General features: G+C 40.5%; 1 protein-coding gene across 2 annotated transcripts; it reads right to left on the bottom strand.

Annotated features, from left to right (window-relative positions):
* Window positions 1–237: 237 nt before the first annotated feature.
* On the bottom strand, window positions 238–18725 carry DTD2 (D-aminoacyl-tRNA deacylase 2). Of its 2 annotated transcripts, none has more exons than XM_050954001.1 (3): window positions 18589–18725; window positions 7144–7213; window positions 238–693 (listed from the first exon to the last, which is right to left on the bottom strand). In XM_050954001.1, the coding sequence occupies exons 1-3, from the start codon at window positions 18655–18657 to the stop codon at window positions 368–370; spliced, it is 465 nt and encodes a 154-aa protein (XP_050809958.1). In that variant the 5' UTR covers window positions 18658–18725; the 3' UTR covers window positions 238–367. The 2 variants fall into 2 exon arrangements, with proteins under 2 accessions (XP_050809958.1, XP_050809957.1); XM_050954000.1 differs by having other exon boundaries at window positions 18547–18717.
* Window positions 18726–19263: the final 538 nt, after the last annotated feature.

Raw genomic sequence — 19263 nt, forward strand, 5'->3', positions numbered from 1 at the left:
TAGGCTCCCCCTTCCCCCCATTTTTTTTAATTTACTTCCTAATAAATTTAAACCTTTCTTCATGTTTTTTAAAGCAACAAAATATGTATTATATTTAAAAAGAACTGCTTTACATATTTTCACCACAATGAATCTTAAGTAATCATTATTAACAAAATATTTCAGATACACAAATGGGTAAGACATACGAGAATGTCAGATTCATTTTTAGTAATCAAGGTATTCCATGGGCTGGACAACTCTTGTGTAAATTTATTAAAATGACGACGTGTCTGTTTCTTCACATTCCAATCAATTTAAGCTCATTGTTCCTTACAAATGAGAAATTCTACAGTTGCTGGATAATACTATACATAAAACTGATTTTTCAAAATTCAATCATATGAGTGAAAGGTCCATTGGTATCCAGTTTTAACACCTGTCTGTTTCCATATGTGCCATACTTGACAACAACACCTGCTTCAGCACATTTCCTATTAGCAGCCAGTTCTTTTTCACACAATGTTACAAAAAGGGAATAAAGCTCCATCCCTTTTTCTTTTTCAATGTTGGAATGGTACTGCATATTTCTTCCCTTCAGTCTACCACCCAGCGTAGCTTGGGGTATTATTAATAAGTTGCCTGGTAAATCCAGAAGAGAAACATGCTTTCCACTTTCAGTTTCACTTAATTTAACATTCAGCAGTGTATTAACTGCAAAAAAAAAATCAAATAAAATACATATTAAAAAAATTACTGTATGTCTAAAATTAGTTAACCTTAAACCTACTATAACAGTGAAAAGCAATATGTTAACAAATACTTCAGTCAGGATGGTTAAGAGAACATATTCAAATAAAACATTTTAAAATGGTTCATTACAATGTCTATATTTGAACTTTAATAATCAAATTACACAGCAGAGCTGTGAAGAGAAATGTATATTCTAAGGTGAAAAAAAGCTGAAGATTAATCAATCAATGCATACCAGGCAAATATTATATCTCCATTCAGTTAATATTAACCACAGATTAGTAGTTTCCATACTGAAGGAAGTTTTTGTTATTATGAAGAACATGGGAAATATCTGTATTAACTTGATGTATTCATACATCTGTGGACTTAATAGTTATTGTGGGGTGGCTAACTCTACGGAACCCTAATGGTTAATTCCAGTTGCAGCTTTCCTCAGGACTCCAGAAACATGGCTTTGCCTGGTGTTCAAACAACCAATACACTGAATTTACTATAGGGAGATGACCCCTGACCCCCTCTGGTGAAGAACTGCATAAAGTATCAGAGGAGGGGTAGCCATGTTAGTCTGGACCTGTAAAAAGCAACAAAGAGTCCTGTGGCACATTACAGACTAACGGAAGTATTGGAGCATGAGCTTCCATGGGTGACGAAGTAGGTATTCACCCACCTTTTTGCATAAAGCACTTTAACCAGGTTCAGGGGCTCTGCTGGAAACCTCAGGAGATCCTCAGGCAGAAACTCTTGAACAAAGGAACTTTGAAATGGATAAAAGACAGCCCAAGGGATTCTGATTCGGGAGTCAGCCTGTCAGAGATGCAGAAGCTTGTCTCACCAAGCCCCAGTGTTGGGGTTGCCTGGGTTAAGTGTGGCCTACTTAAAATGGCAAGGAAAGGCTAAGTGTAGGTAAGAGAATATATGTGTAGGCTTTTGTTATTCTTAACTCTTTTCTCTCTGGCATATACCTGTGGATAAATAAATACTACTTGTTTTGAAGTAGCTGTCCTGAGTCACTGTAATTTCACACTAGTCAAACTTCCAAAGAGAAGTCAACAGTCCTGAGCCAAACCCTCTTGGGACTGCTGAGGTAATATGGCTGGTAAACAGGGGGTAGTGTAGAATAGTCAGTCCCATCTGAAGTGAGGTAAACGTGGGACTCCATTCTGAGAAAAGCGTAGTTGTAGGTGTGTCACAACAGGTGCCCACAAAGAGACTGTGGGAGAGGCCAAAAGTAGACTTCATCCTTGAACCATACTACATACAAACAGGCCATCATAATTCCATTTACCTTATACCCCTTTTTCCATAGTATGCTTATTATAGAACAGATCATCCCCTCATTTCTTTTCCCCCCTGCACTCCCCGGCCCCACACATGGGATACAAGGGTGGGAAACCCACATAATCCCTCTCCAAACCCATGTACATTTCTCTGAGGGCTGATGTTTGAATGAGGTACAGGTGGGATTATGATCCACATACCAGATATTCTTTTAAATAACTTTAAAATTCACATAAGGAAAAATGTACTACTAGAAAGATTACATAACTAATAAAATAGACACTGTGGTGACTTAAAAAACCGTTAATGGAAACTCAGCCTCTCTTCTCTAGGTCACTAGTTCAAGTGCAAGCCAAAACAGCAGAAACTGAAACCTGTGCCATCTGATAACAATGCGAACCAAGTTGTTTTTCCCTTCAGTGAAGAGGCCTCCATGCCACAAACCTACCGTAACAATGGGAAATAACTAGGGCTCTACCAAATTCACAGCCATGAAAAATGCATCACAGATCATGAAATCTGGTCTTGTGTATAGTATAAGGTAAAAGCACACAAATTTCATGGGGAAGACCAGGGTTTCTCAGATTGGGAGTCCTGACCCAAAATGAAGTTGCAAGGGGGTTGCACTATTGCCACCCTTACTGCTGCACTGTCTTCAGAGCTGGGCGGCCAGACAGAGATGGCTGCTGGCCCAGCTCTTCACTCAGCAGCGTAGAAGTAAGGGTGGCAATACCATACCATGCCATCCTTACTTCTGCTCTGCTGCTGGTGGTTGCTCTGCCTTCAGAGCTGGGCTCCTGGCCAGCATCCACTGCTCTCCAGCTGCTCAGGTCTGAAGGCAGCATCCTGCCAGCAGCAGCGCAGAAGTAATGGTAGAAGTACTGCAACCCCCTCTACAATCACCTTGTGACCCCACTCCTTTTTGGGTCAGGAAACCCTACCAATTACAACAGTGTGAAATTTCAGATTTAAATAGCTGAAATCATTAAATTTATGATTTTTAAAATCATGAAACTGACCAAAATAGACTGTGAATTTAATAGGGCCCTAGAAATAACTGGTAGCGTCACTGGCATCCCAGTAAGAGCAAGGATTGAATGGCTCACAGAGAATGATCTATTACTTAAATCACTGTGAGATTATGTTAGTGGGCAGTATGGGGAAACTTGCACTGCTGCTGCTGCTGCCCTGGATGTACCAGTTTTGCTATGAAAAAGGATTTTGTTCTCCAGTGACATCCCCATGGAATTTTTACAAGCACAACATTCCTTTTGTATTATATTGTTTTAACACATACAAAGATTTAAACTTAGTTTAGGATCACAAACTTCATGCCCTCCCAAACCCATGACCTAAGAGAGAATTCCACAGAAATCCTCTTCAGCACTTCTGCATCTATGCTTTTGCAGAGTGCAGTCTTTCTGCTAGTACTCGCAAATAGCCTGAAATATTCTGTGACCACGCAGTCTTGTCAAAATGCTACTATATCACCATTGCCCCAAAAATGCTCCTAAGCAAAGAAATAATTGTAATGCATTGGTGATCCATCTCTACTTCTAAAAAACAAGGAGAGTGAAGAAATGAAACAGAAAATAAAGGATGCACAGGATGGTGACAGAGAAAAAACACCATTAACAACTGACCTTATTCCTAGCATCTCTATCCTGATGCAAATATTAAGACTTATGCTGTCAAGAAGCAAGGAGCAGCAGACACTGCTATATTTTTTTATCTTGAGAACTATGCCTGAATTTTAATGTCCAACTATATAGCTAATATTTTGATAAGAAAAGGGAAGAAAATAATTTTACCCAACTCCTTCTGCTGACTCATGTTACATCATTATTTTCAATATCCTGAATATAGAGTCAGGTTGGTATTAAAATACTCCTAATTGATTAGGAACTGAAGGTCATGCCATGTGCCATTTGAAAGGTTATTTTCTCTAGATGTTCAACTGCATCTTGGATCCAAGTCATTCCCTTAACATCCATATAAGTAATATGTCACAAAAGGAACCATATAATCATTTGGATCAGATTTGGTAGTATGTTATTGTGATGGGGTATTTATTCCACACCTCACCTGAAAAGGTTAACGTAGCAGGAAAGGGGCTAATTAATCTAACAGGCACACCCTGGGAAAGAATTAGGGTAGACAGCCAAGCCCTTAGAAGATGAAGTTCAGGTGAATGCTGAGCTGGTACAAAACCAGCACACTGAGAACAAAAGGAGGCTGCTGGGGAAGGAGCCTGCAGTTGCTGCTTGGGAGGAGGGAGGTATGCGTAGAATAGGCACTCTGGCAAGAACCTGAAAGAAGTTAAATAGCCACAGGGAGCAGAGGGTGCTCCACTAGTAACCTTGTGGGGCCAGAGCTAGAAGAGAAAATAGGAAGGAGCACAGGTGTCAAGGTTTTTCCCCAACTTTGAACTTTAGGGTACAAAAAGTGGGGACCTGCATGAACACTTTTAAACTTAATTACTAGCTTAAATCGGCTACGCTGCCACCAGCCAGAATTTAGTGTCTGGCACACTTTGTTCCCTCAAAACCTTCCCTGGGGAACTCAGACCCAAACCCCTTGGGTCTTAAAACAAGGAGGAATTAACCACCCCACCTCCTTTCCCCCCACCAATCCCTGGTGAGTTCAGACTCAATCCCTTGGATTTTAAAACAAGGAAAAATCAATCAGGTTCTTAAAAAGAAAGCTTTTAATTAAAGAAAGAAAAGGTAAAAATTATCTCTGTAAAATCAGGATGGAAAATGCTTTACAGGGTATTCAGATTCATATAGACCAGAGGGACTCCCCCCACTAGCCTTAGATTCAAAGTTACAGCAAACAGAGGTAAAAATCCTTTCAGCAAAAAGACACATTTACAAGTTAAGAAAACAAACATAAGACTAATCCAGCTTGCCTGGCTATTACTTACAATTTTGAAACATGAAAGACTGATTCAGAAAGATTGGGAAAGCCTGGGTGTACATCTGGTCCGTCTTAGCCCCAAGAGCGAACAACGAACAACACAAAAAGCACAAACAAAGACTTCCCTCCACCAAGATTTGAAAGTATCTTGTCCCCCTATTGGTCCTCTGATCAGGTGTCAGCCAGGTTTACTGAGCTTCTTAACCCTTTACAGATAAAAGACACATTAACCCTTAACTATCTGTTTATGACAACAGGGAAATAGTAATGGGGTCTGGGAGTAAGCAGACGGTCCCTGTGTAGCAGCAGGATTTTATAGTTGTACTACGAGAATTAATGTATGATTTGCTTTCATCCTGCCAGCCACCCTTTTTTGAATAGCAGAAAAGAATGACAGACCAGAAAAATCCTTATGACTGATTATGGTCACCCTTTTGTTTTAGGATAAGTTATAATGTCTACTATGGTTTCCTATATGTATTACAAATAAGGCACTCTAGTTAAACATACATTTCTTTGTTTTAAGGTTTTAGTAAGTAAGAGACAGGATCTTGTATCTATGCTAAGGAGATTACAGGCATGTTCAGGGCCTGAAGCCCTAATGTGAATTGTTTTAGTTATAAGATTTAGCAAGCCTTGATTTACAATGTATTCTGCTGAATATAAAATACTGCTGTCTGTATACCTTTGAAGATTTCTGTAAGAGATTGATTGTGTGAATGAGGAATGCATGCATCAGGAAAAGATAAGGTGTGTAAGCCATCACAGATTGTCAAGAAAAAGTGAGAGACTTGGAAAGACCAGGAGACAATCAAAAAACATCCATTGTATCTGATGCTAAACCTGTTAGCAGCATTGACAACCTCAGAGGTGAAGCAGGTACCCCTGAAAGCGAGACAACAAATAGGAGATAACGATGGGAAGCCCAACAATAACCATCAAATGATAACAGCAGAAAACCCCAAGATTAACACCACTTAAGGACTAATGATTACAGGATGACATTGCAAAACGCACAGACTCAAATAGAAATTTACAACTACAAAGTTGGGGTGTTTTGCCATGGAACTCTGGGTTCAGTCCTGCAAAGCATTGGATCACGACAGACAGTGCCCAGCTCCACACTCATGCTCATCTAACTGGCCAGTAGATTGACTAAAGCTACAACAGATCGTTAACTATAAACATCAACTGGCAGGAGTGTGTGTGTGTGCGCGTGTGCGAGACACACACACACTGAAAAGCATATGCTAACTGTTGTATTTTCAATAAATGCAGTGTATTTGCCTTCTTCCGCCCCCCTCCCCCCCCCCCAAAAAAAAAATCCCATGTGCTTTGTATAGTTTAACACCTGTGCTGGAACACAATAGTGGGTGGGACTGGGTTCCCCTACTTGCCACTGAGGAAAGTGGCATAGCCCTGAATTATAGGACAGCCTGGAAAGGTAGCCTGACAGTCAGTCCTGAGACTCTGATAAACTCTGAAGGGGAAACACATATAATGACCTAGGCAGAGGGCCAAGTCACAAAGAGGGAGCACAGTGAGTCCCAGAGAGCAAAAGGGACCATGGTGAGAGAAAGTGACGGCAGAGGGTGTCAGACCTTGAACAGAGCTAATTCCCTGAGCAGCTATAAGGCACCTTTATAGTGAGAACCCTATTAGTTATTAACAACAATAAAATCAGTTTACATTGAATATACCCATTCTTCCACGAGGGTCCACCACTAGTACATGGACACAAGATCATATGCAAAACACCTGTCAAATGGACTGAGGAAGACAAACTTGGTTCACAGGCAGGGAGCTTGATGTCATCAAGCTTGATGGACTTCTATACAGAGCTACTGCCAAAACAGTCACTGAAAGGAGGACATCAAAGGAGACTAGAAATGAGTTTCTTCACTAAGGATAAGGAGCTGAACAACCAGGTTTGGCGTACCTGCTACTCATGACTGGGGAGATACAAGGGAGAACTCAGAATAAAATTACAAACTCAGAATAATTTCAGAAGAGTGTGAATTTTGTAATTTACAGGTTCTCATTTACAAAGTTTCTTTTGAAAGATATTGTTCTTATTGCCCTCTCCAGTCATACCTCATACTGGGCCTGATTCCATAGCTTTTCCATGCATTTAGCTGCTGGATAATTAAGCCCTCTTTTCTTTTTCTTTTGCTTAACCCTTATTGTAAGAATACCAGTAATAAAACATACCCATTTTTGGAATGAGTTCCTCACTGGCTCCTTTGAAGAAGCATATGTAGATAACCAGTCCTCTTTCGATCTATGAAAGATTGCACAAAGAAAATGTATTGTGTATATGTTTATATATCTGCATAGTACTTACTAATATAATTAAGGTAATCCATTATGTGTACATTAACCCAAATTTAATTGGAATTTCCAATATATTAATACACAGGCTAAAATTAAAAGCAGATATGGAATTCTCTCTCATGCTGGGATCCAATGGCATAGAGACAAGTCCACTGCATGGTGAATGGGGGAAACCCAGAAGGGGTTACGGAAAAAGATGCTGTGAAACAAGAGTATCTAGGAGATGGACAACTCATTTAATTTCAGAGCCTCTTTAAGTAAGTCTGTCTAGGAGACGGGAAACCCCGATTTCAAAACTGAGCAGTCCAAGATCATTCACCTTGGAACGCAAGTAAACTAGGGTGGAACTACTGATATCTTTACCTAGCAGGCTATGACAAGATATTCCTATGAACCGGATAGGGTGGACTGGCCTAACAAACCATAACTGAAACTTATAGAAACAGAACAACAAACCCAACTGATTTAAACAGATTTCAACCGGACCTAACAAATGGAAGTGGATAATAGCTGGAGCTGGAATATTAGAACTCTATTGACTCCAGAACAGACTGAGCTCATAGTGGAGGAGTTAAGGAAGTTACAAGCTTCCTTTGCTGACATATGGGAGACACATTGGTTGGGCACAGGAAAGATGACAGCTGGAAACTACACTTTCATTTGCCCACTTGAATGTCCAGAATAAAGGAATCACAGAGATGGTGTTGCAATAGCAGTGAATAAGAGAATAGTCACTTCAACAGCTGGAAACCAATGTCTGAGCGGATTGTCATAACAAGGTTTACTACTGCCTACAATAAACTATGCATAATTGTGATCTGCTAAAAGCAGCAAAGAATCCTGTGGCACCTTATAGACTAACAGACATATTGGAGCACGAGCTTTCGTGGGTGAATACCCACTTTGTCGGATGCATCATCATCATCATGCGTCCGACGAAGTGGGTATTCACCCACGAAAGCTCATGCTCCAATACGTCCATTAGTCTATAAGGTGCCACAGGACTCTTAGCTGCTTTTACAGATCCAGACTAACACGGCTACCCCTCTGATACTTGTGATCTGCTGTTATGCACCAACAGAAACAACAGAAGAGGAAGAGGAGGATGTGTTTCATCAACAGCTAGATAGCAATGTAGATGAGATTCCTTTGATAACAGGAGACCTGAATGCAAAAGCTGATAGACATGGTAAGCAAATGAACAGTGATGGACAACATGGCATCAAGACAGGAAATGATAAGAACTTGCTATGAAATGCACAATCTGATTATTGGTGGTACTTGGCTTCCTCACAAAGACATGCACGAGGTTACATGGAACCCACCAGATGGTCAAACCAAAAACCAATTTGATCACATTATCGGTAAAAGGCATAGTCCAGGGATGGCCAACTTGTGGCTCTGGAGCCACAAGCGGCTCTTCAGAAGTTAATATGTGGCTCCTTGCATAGGCACCAACTACGGGGCTGGAGCTACAGGTGCCAATTTTCCAATGTGCTGAGTGGTGCTCACTGCTCAACCTCTGGCTCTGCCACAGGCCCTGCCCCCACTCCACCCCTTCCCACTCTCTTCCCAGAGCCTTCCATGCCCTCACTCCTCCCCTCACCCCAAGCCTCCTGCAAGCCACAAAACAGCTGATCGGAAGGTGCGGGAAGGGAGGAAGGAGGAGGTGCTGACTGGCGGGACTGCCGGTGGGTGGGACGCTCTGGGAGGTGTGTGTGCGTGTGTAGCTGATGGGGGACTGCTGACGTGGCTCTTTGGAAACGTACATTGGTAAATTCTGGCTCCTTCTCAGGCTCAGGTTGGCCACCACTGGCATAGTCATTGCTGCACAGAAACATTGCTGGATGTTAGATTCTATAGAAGTGCCAAATGTGCCAGTAGCTCTCTAAGGAAAGCACACAAGGTGATGCTTGGAGGATGTTTCAGAACATTAATTTGTAATGAAGAAATCTCACTGCAGACCGAATGGGAAATATACAAGAAGGCAATACAAAACACAGCAGAAGAGTTGCTGGAAGGCATAAGTAAACAAGGAAAAGCTAAAAAAGCAATTCAAGAAAATTACAGGACAAGTGTAACCAAGCCAAGACTACTGGAAAAGCAGAAGTAAAAGCTTTATACAGAGGGGTGAAGAAATCACAAAGATTGGACAAGACATAGTTTTGGAAAGAAGAGGCTCCATAACTCGAGGAGGCATCAAGAAAACAAGATATGAAAACAATATACAAAAAGGGTAAGTTGCATAGAAACATCAGCTCAACAATCCAAACAGTAAAATAAGCTACTAGTGGACTGACAACAAATACTCAAGTCATGCTGGAAGTATGGAAGAACCCATTTTGATAAAGTGCTGAGCACTGCAGATCATTCAGCTTCAAGCATTTTAAATGTGCTAGATGAACAAGGCAGCTGGTAAGGCAGAACGGATATCAGCACTGAACTACCATCAGAAGAAGATTTACAGAAAGAACAGTGACAGTTAAAAATAGGAATAGACAATACAACATCTGAGCTGGTAAAAGTTGGCAGGACAAGTGCTATCACAGCATTAGAAAAAAAGTTACTAGTTATGGGAGCAACAGGAGGTACCAGACGACTAGCTAAAGGTAATAGTAACAATCTTAAAGAAAGGAGATCCAAAGAATGATAGAGGCGCAAGCTTATTGTCAGAATTGGGAAAAATCACGATGAAAGTATTTTTCAACAGATTAGGGCTAAGTAGTAGGAAAGGAACAGGCCAATGTTGCATTGATCAGATATCCATGCTCCAACAGTTGATGGGAAAAAGTGAGAAAGGGGATTAAAAGTTTGCTCTTTTCGTTGACTGCATGAAAGCATATGATTCGGTTTGGAGGGAAGCATTATGGAAAGTAGCAAAATCATATCAAGTTCCAGATGAGATCACTACAATTATAATAGCTATATATGAAGACTCCTGCAGTGCCGTAAAAATTGGTGGAAAATTAAGCAACTGGTTTAAGTAAAAATGTGGTGTAAGACAAAGGGACATGGAATCACTGTCACTTGACAAACTGGACGTTAAGAATATCAGCCAAATTGGAGGACATGAGATGGGACAATCTAGTTAAACTCCTTAACCTAAACAGAGGACAACTGACAGACGCATCTGAATTAACGATTATACTCTTTGCTACCTTGGAAAACTGGTGTAGTCGACTTGGACTTACAATAAATGCCAATATGACCAAGTAGCTGCATCTTAGAAAAGGGACAAGGGAATGAAATGCAGCAGTAGTGGACTCATGGAACAAACAGAATCTTATACGTCCCTAGGAATCTTGATCAGTGTTGTTGGTTCCATGAAGGATGAGATTAAAAAGAGATGTACCATACCCACAAGCGCTGCACAGAAACTGATGAATTTATGGACTGATGAAAGAATTATATTTGGTACCAGAGTGAAAATTTATCAAACAGGTGTACTAACAGTACTACTCCATGGCCTGGAAGCAGCTGCTTTAAATGAAACAGACATCAGAAGACTAGGGACCCAACAGAGATGACAGTGTTTTGAAAGAAGCAGTTGTAAAGTGGAATGATTTTAAAGACAAATGAAGTTAGGAGAGTAGGGTGTGAAATCAGGTTATGGGACTAACTACAATCAAAAAGATTACAATGAAGCCAAACAGATGGTAGCATGACAAAGAAAATAATGCAAACACAATCAAGGTGAGTTTGACCTAGACGTCAACCACTCACTAGACACTGGGACATCATATACAGGGACATGACCAGGCTGGACTTAAAGGAGGAACAAGACATGGACAGGTACGAATAGTGACACTGTGTCTTCAAAGATGCTCTGGATTGAAAATAAGCAGCAGAAACAATTCATACCTAATGGATTCGATTACTTAATTTCAAGACAGATAATAACCAAAGCTTTTCTCCTATCAAACATGGAAACAAGTCACTTTCAGTTTAAATATGAATTAATCTTCATTTGAAATGTGATAATCACGGTAATGGCTAATTTAGTAGATTATACCTTGGGAATTAACATAATATTCAATCACATCACAATTTTGTAAAACATACTCAGATTGTTAAACACAGAGACCAATATCATGACAGAATATTTAAAACTACTGAGAACATAATTTATCACTTTATCCTGGCTGAAGTCATTGATTTCAATGGAGCAAGGATTTCACCCTTAATTCTTTAAACAGAGAAATTAATTTGCTTTGCACAAAAGAGGAAGAATAACTGATCTTAAGGAAATGTTACAAATATAGGCCAAGCCTCCAAACAATTCCGTATGAGATTAATCCTTATTTAATGGAACTACTTGTTTTGAGTAAGAACTAGTTATGTGCATTAGAGATCATGCCCCAGAGGTGGAAAAAATGTAAGGCAGATACTGTGCTGAATTTTTCCACTCTCATTTAGATCCCTCAACACACATAGGTAGCCCACTGTGATTATATTAAAGGAGAATAACAAAAATCACTGCCCTTAGCCAATGGCATTCCACCCATCAATATAAGTGCAATACTTAGTCCCTTATTCCTTTAATCTGATTGAAAAAAATTCAATATCTTTGCTTTAACTACAGGGTCTGTGTGAAAAAGAGACATTACTGTGAGCATATGTGCACAGAATATCCAGGGCTCTACCACTGTAGTTTCAAGGAACAAGTACTCTTCTGTAAGCAAAACAGAATACAACGTGCAATAACCACTGAAAGTCATCTAACTAGGGCCTGGTCTACACTGGGGGGGGGGGGGGGGAAATCAATCTAAGTTATGCAATTTCAGGTACGTGAATAACATAGCTGAAGTCGACGTACTTAGATCTACTCACCGCAGTGTCTGTTCACTGCAGTGAGTCGACTGCTGCCGCTCCCCCATTGACTCTGCCTGCACCTCTTGTGGCAGTGGAGTGCAGGAGTTGACAGGAGAGCGCTCGGGGGTTGATTTATTGCGTCTAGACTAGACACAATAAATCGACTCCCACTGGATTTATCGCTGCCTACCGATCTGGCAGGTAGTATAGACATACCCTAGGAGACGCTGCTCAGTTCAGTGATGGGACTTGAAGTTTATCACTTCAAAATACCATCGCTCAACCAAATTTTTAAGGCATTTTGAAAGATCACTCACAAATATCTTCTGTTTTGTTAAGCTTATGGTAACAGTTACTGTGTTTCCTTAACTATTTTTATAAAGACTTCTGCTTTGTTCTCTTGTATACGTTAGTATTGGATTCACCGGTATGCTCAAGGCTAAAGGTGAAAAAAGCAACACATTCTGAGTCCCTATTTATTTTTCAGTTGCTGACTTCCTAATAAAAAATTTTCTTTGGGGCTGACATGTTCCATGCTGATATTGTTTGGAAAGCCAAATGATTCCTTCCAAAAAGTTCATTTTGACCAGTGTGGAATAACATATAGCAGTTTTCTGAATTTCAAATTCCATTAAGTATTTAAGAAGTTAGACTCCTCAAAGTTCAAGTTTCTGTGATTTCATACTATCTTTTCCTAGCAAATGAAGGAGAGATACACATATGGAAGAGATTTCCAAAAGCAGCAATTATTGATACATACCTACATATTAGTTCCAGAATTAGATTAACATTATGATATTGGTAAGGAAAAAATACATATTGTAAAAGGTCCTGGTAAAACAGACCCAATAAATCTGTAATGAAAAATCCAATCAAAATTTTATCACTACATCATAATTTTTATACCATTGTACCAGAGAAAAATGCCTACAGTATATAGCACACAGTGTAAGAGATAATCAGTTCTGCCACATCTCCCAATATTTGGCGTTCTCCTTAAAGTCCTTGCCCCGAGGTCATTTACTGTATGAGAATCTCAGCAAAAAAAGTTTCTAGCCCTTGTGGTAGCAAAGACAACCTTGAAAACATGAACCAAATATAGCTTAAATGTTGAGAAACTAGAAGGCAAAGAAAACGAATAAATACAAACAAATAAGTAAAAAACCAAACCTCTAATTAAAAAAAAAAAAAAAAAAAAAGGGAACTCAAGTCAATCTCATGATTTGAGGCCTGACTTCTCATATCTGAATCCTTGGAATGGCCAACACTCTAGTTGCTGGAAACAAGTCATGCCTAGCCTTTTATGGCAAAAGGTGATACAGACTTTGGGCTCAGTATTCCACAACACCTGTACAAAGCTAGGGCACAATGGAGAGAAAGGAGCTGACAAAGAGTGGATTGTATCGCACTGATTCTTAGCTGCACAGTCCAAGTGTAAGTTAAAGCTGCTGGGGGAAGCTTCAGTTTATGTTGCAGGTGTAAGGCCTTTGAGCCCCTATTTATATTTAACTTGCACAACTTCAATTCAAAACATGTCATTTTTTTTTAAATGTCTTGAGTATATTAAGTTTTGGCAAGCTGGACACACTATTAAAGGCTTAAGTAATAATGGTACTGTATCAAATCCTCTAAGAACAGATTCAGTCATTCTTACCACTATGATGATTTGTTTCCAGTAAGAGGTGCAACTCAGAATGTTTAAGCTTTTTGAACTGAAATAAAACAGTGTTTATAAAGTGCTCTGTAAACAATCAAGCACTAATCAATTGGCTGTTCAGTCCAAATTTCAGCACTAGCAAACTCAAGCAAAATAAAATAAATAAGGGGGTTACAAATTCAAAACATTTAGGTCTGGACAACCATTGCTATAAACCTGTATAGTGGCCTAAAGGTGCCCAAGAGGATTACATGGGGAAACCACACTATAACATGGATTTGCTATTGTCAGTAAAATGCCTGTATAAATAAACTAGCACAGCAAGTTGCCTGGCACCTCTGACTTTTTTACTAAAAATTCTTAGACCTGGCACCAAGCAAACACATTCAAATACACAGGACAATGCACGTACCTGATGCTAATAACAATGCTATAGGCATTATCCAAGGTAATGTTAATACCAAAGGATTATTTAGCAGTTGGTCACTAAGCACTCTCACCTGAATCTGCAAGCAGCGCACAGTTAGCTAGAAACGTGCAGGCTTTCAGCAGCTGTAACACTTGCATTCTGCAAAAGGTGTATTGTCATCTCCACTCTACAACTTTTGCAGAAAAATACAATATGTTTGGTAATATAGTAGGAACCCTTCCATAATGATTAAGAAGTCAGCTTGTGATAAATTGGGTAGTCAAATAAATTATTCTTTGACATGTTATTTTGTTCCAGTTTTCATTGCAGAATAAGTCATTATAAGGGTTTTCTATATATTTGTAACAAGGACCCCAACTCTGCAGAAGCTGAACACTTCCTATATATTTATATGAAATTTTCTTAACAATACCCGGAGATAGAATAGTATTATTCCCATTTTACATATGAGCAACTAAAGCACAGAGAGATTAACAGACATGCCTAAAATCACACAAGAAATCTATTGCACAACAAAGAACCAAACTCCTGAGTCTCAATCTGGTGCCTTAATCACAGAATGATCCTGCTTCAGTACAAAATAAAATTAGAAGTGGTCCAGATAGTTCCCACTGCATACTTTATTGTAACAATATTCACTTTTATTATTGTGAAGAGCATTGGATTTCATCTTATTTTGTTACATGTATAAAAGAGAAGCCCTATGTTTGCACGTACTCTCCTGTAAGGCTTTGTTTGTATTACATACATTCCTTCTAACGTATGTTTCCCCATGAATAGGCAATGCCAGTGTTCGAGTCACTTATTGCTGAGAAACATTATGATATGAAAGTGTTTATGGAAGAATGGGCACATAAGGGTAAGTGCAGAGTGAGCCCACAAAGGCCTGTTGGCTTTCTTTTTAAGAAAGAACTGTCAAACATACACTCTGGGAATACCTGTAATGATTTTATATGGCTCTGGAATTGTTCAAGGTTATCTATATCATGATATTTTATTTTACAGTAGATTATAAACTCCTCAGTGCAAGGACATGTTTTTAAATTGCATGTAAATAACCAAGCACGCACAAATGTTGTGTCAGTAATAGTTTACTGGGTCTTAGTTTTTTTATTTTTGTATTGGTGAACATGTAAGTGGTAACATTATAGTAAGAAATACAATGGCAGAAATTCATTACTGATCAAACCTTCCACTGCCCTCTAAAGAAAAGTCATGCTAAGGGATTCAGCTCTTTCCATATTGTCAAGGTTCCCTCCCCACTCTGAACTTTAGATGTGGGGACCTGCATGGACACTTCTAAGCTTAATTACTAGCTTAGATCTGGTATCACTGCCATTATCCAGAATTTTCAGTGTCTGGATCACTCCCTTTCCCCCCAAAACCTTCCCCTTCCTGGGTAGCCTTGAGACACTCCTTCACCAATTCCCTGGTGAGTCCAGATCCAATCCCTTGGATCTTAAAACAAGGAAAAATCAATCAGGTATTAAGAAAAAGGCTTTTAATTAAAAAAAAGAAAGGTAAAAGAAAACCCTCTGGGAGAGATTAGCATATCAGCTACTCTCACAGGCAACAGATTCAAAATACAGATGTTCCTCGGGCACAAATTTAATTACACAAAAAAAAAATACCCAATTTGATTCTACCTCTAATTGCATAAGACAGATTACAAAGAAATAAACATAAACTTATTTATTCCTTTCTAAAACTTACTACTCTGATAAGAGCCGTTCCTTGATCGTTTTCACTCCAGCTGAAACTGAAACTCCAAACAAAGGAAAAACTTCCCTCCTTCCTTTTGAAACATCTTGTTCCCCCATTGGTCCCCCTGGTCAGGTGTTAGCTAGGCTAGGTGAACTTTTTAACCCTTTACAGGTAAAAGGGGCATTACCCCTTAACCATCTGTTTATGACACATACTTTTTGCTGTGGAGTGACTAGCTTTCTCCTTATCTTGTAATACCATTGAAATGCCTAGGGAAGATACAAGAGCAGTGATCACTGATAATACACCTTATGGCTGGAAGGGACCTGCTAGCTTATATAGTACAACTCCCCATGCGAATTCCTCTACTGGATGTTGTTCTTTCACAGATTTAGGTTAAATAATTTAAAATGTGATGTAAGAGATTTATTTAAACATTATAGTATTCTTGGAATGGTTTAAATCACAACATACCCTCTTTTCTGAGTTTATCCTTTTCTGAATATGTAAAGGGACACAGTCAACAGTCATATTTCCTTCTGAAACTTTATCTACTCTTGTTACAACAAATCCCTATGACTATAATGGAATGATAATAGAAAAATATTTAAGTTAATTTACTTTGTGCCTAGCCAATTTTGCTGTTTTCCTTGTACGCAGATGCTGATTCTGTAATATGATTCATGCTGGTGGACTTCTGCACTCACAGAGCCCCCATGATTTCAGTGGTGCTCTACAGTGGTTAGCTTGCGCACATCACATTGCAGTATGAATGCCTTATTTTCTCTGTTATTTATGTGGTTCTTTTGCAACTGGAGAGAAACAGTTTAAACAGTTGGAAAATTACTCTAAAGCAACAAAAACTGGTAGTGGGTGGTATAGAACATAAAATTACTTATTACTCCGTCTTTAAATTTTTATGTCTCTTAAACATGTTAGCACTTCTACCTCTTTTTTGTCTAAATCCTTTTGCCACACCTTTTTGGACTGTGTTTCAGCAATCTTTTCTTATAGGCTACAAAATGATGGGTCCTATATACATACACCTGAGTTAATTTAGCAAAAGTGCTCATCGACATCATCACATATCACCACAGGGTCTTGCAGTACTTTTACAATGCTACACCTGATCCCTCATTCAAACCTATAGCATTACACAGATGAAAAGGCACAGTATTGTATTTATTTTTAGATTATTTATTGCTATAGCAGCTCTTATTGAAAATACAGTTTTTCAAAAGGTATTATTCAAAACTATCCACCCTGATACAATCTAAAACCACTGTCCTTTTATCTGGAATAAAATCAAAACTAAGGACAAAAACAAACAAATCAGACAAAAAAACAAACAAAATAAGACATCTTCCATTGTGCTCTGAAGCTTGTTGGATTCAGACTTATATAGTACTGTATATGTCTGTAAGGATTACTTTTCTTTTAAGCACCAGGTAATGGCCACTGCTGGAGACAGACTATTCAGGTACTAATGAACCATTTACAGTATCTGGTAGGGAATATCCCATTAAAATGCTGCATGGATACAGTTTTTTTGACATTCCCAAATTGAATTTTATATCTGAAAAAGTCACTCAGAATGGGGAAAACCAACAGTTCTGAATACAATAAATACCACACAGTGGGACTACTTCATCCCTAGTGTACTTCTGCTGGAGTTACAGTAGGAAGAAATCAGATCTTATATATGCTGCAGGTTACAACAGTGGTTCCCAATCCTGTAAATTGGAGTCCCCTTTGTAATGATTAATGGACTGTCTCTTTTCACTACGTCCACTGCAGAGATGTCACTGACTCTATTTTTCTGTGCATTCTTTCTGTATCTTTTCCAATTGCTACTCTCCACCTCCTAACTCACTCAAGGGTACGCTGGGCCAATGTGACATAAACATATTATTTTATGGAAGCATTATAAAGAAAAAAAACTTGTACCAACAAATTGTTTCTGGATCCTATAATCTCCACCACATGAACTGTTCCCATGCCCACTAGTGCATTAATGACTGCCACAGGAGAACAGAGGGAAGGAAAAGTGGCTATTAGAAACCTTAATTGAGTGTCATAATTCTGCATGGCTCTTCTTAAGAGATTACGAAAACAGAAAAAGTTCCTGCCCAAAATGATGTACAGGCCTACCACTGAGGTCTGATTCTCCAGGGCCTTGCACGTGCACTCAAATCTGTACAACGTGTGCCAGCTGATGGTATATTACACACAGATTGCACAGGTGCAAGTAGATAGACCAGCGGCAAAACGGTGGAGAATTAGGTCCAGAGATTCACCCACGGCCGAGGGAGCAGCATGTTCGCAATGGGATGCCTGGGGGGTGAAAGGGAGAACAGTACAAGCCCCATGCTTCCCTGTTCTGCCTTGCACTGCGACAGGGGAGCCGGTCCCCAAGCAGCAGAACCAGACAGGGAGGCGCGTGGCTTCCCCAAGAAACACGCTGCGCTGCTAACCGCTCCCAGCGCAGCAGGGCTGGGGCTTGGGGCAAACAGCCCCACTACAAACAACGCGGACACGCCGAGCGGGAAGCGGCGGGAAGGTTCAGCCGGGAGAGAGGCGCTGTCCCTGCCGCGGCGGACAGCAGCAGCCCGGAAGGAGAGGCCCGGTGGCTTTGCAAACGCCGTGCCAGAGCGGACCAGTCCGCTGCGCACGTTACCTCCACCCACTCGGCCTCGGAGCCCGGCTCGGGGGGTTTCACCTGCAGCCGAGAGGCCACACACTGCTGCAGAAGAGCCCGTGCGCGGGTGCACGCGCTGGAGGCGGCCATGGCCAGCAGCGCCAGCGGGCGGGGAGACTGCGGAACCCAGGCTAGGCCACGCAAAGGCAGGCACCGCCCCCCAGCTGCACGCCGAGCCGGAGCTGACCTGGGAAGGGGTGGGGTATCGGCAAGTGCCTGAGGATACTCCGCCCCGTTGCTCTCCCGGCTGCAGAACGAAGAGCATCATTCGGGCCCCGCAAAGAAGCCAGAGTAGCAGGCTGGGATGGGGAATGGGCTTGTGCCGCAGGTGCTGGGTTGCTGCAGGGTAGGGAGCGTGGTGCAGGTTGTGGAAGCGGGGAGTTGATCCAGGACCTGCCTTTTGAGCCACGGCTCGAGAGTTTCTGTTAATTCCTCCCGGGCTCTTTGGTTTTATTTGAGGGGGAGGGGGAATGCATGGAGAAGTGAGGCGTTGTATGTGAAATACATGTTTCTGACTGGAATCTTCCTTCCTGGCATGTATCAGGCGCCCTCCGCCCCCAGACTAGTGTATGCAAAGCAGAGCTGTCCTGACGTGTTACTCAATAGGTGGCAAGTTCTGGGAGTGAATGAGTTTGGAGGCATTGTAGTTTTATGAAATAAATGTGCTCTAGCTCATTTCAGCAGAATGTTTGGGGG

Source organism: Gopherus flavomarginatus, chromosome 5 (genome assembly GCF_025201925.1).
Source record: "Gopherus flavomarginatus isolate rGopFla2 chromosome 5, rGopFla2.mat.asm, whole genome shotgun sequence".
NCBI classification, from domain to species: Eukaryota; Metazoa; Chordata; order Testudines; family Testudinidae; genus Gopherus; species Gopherus flavomarginatus.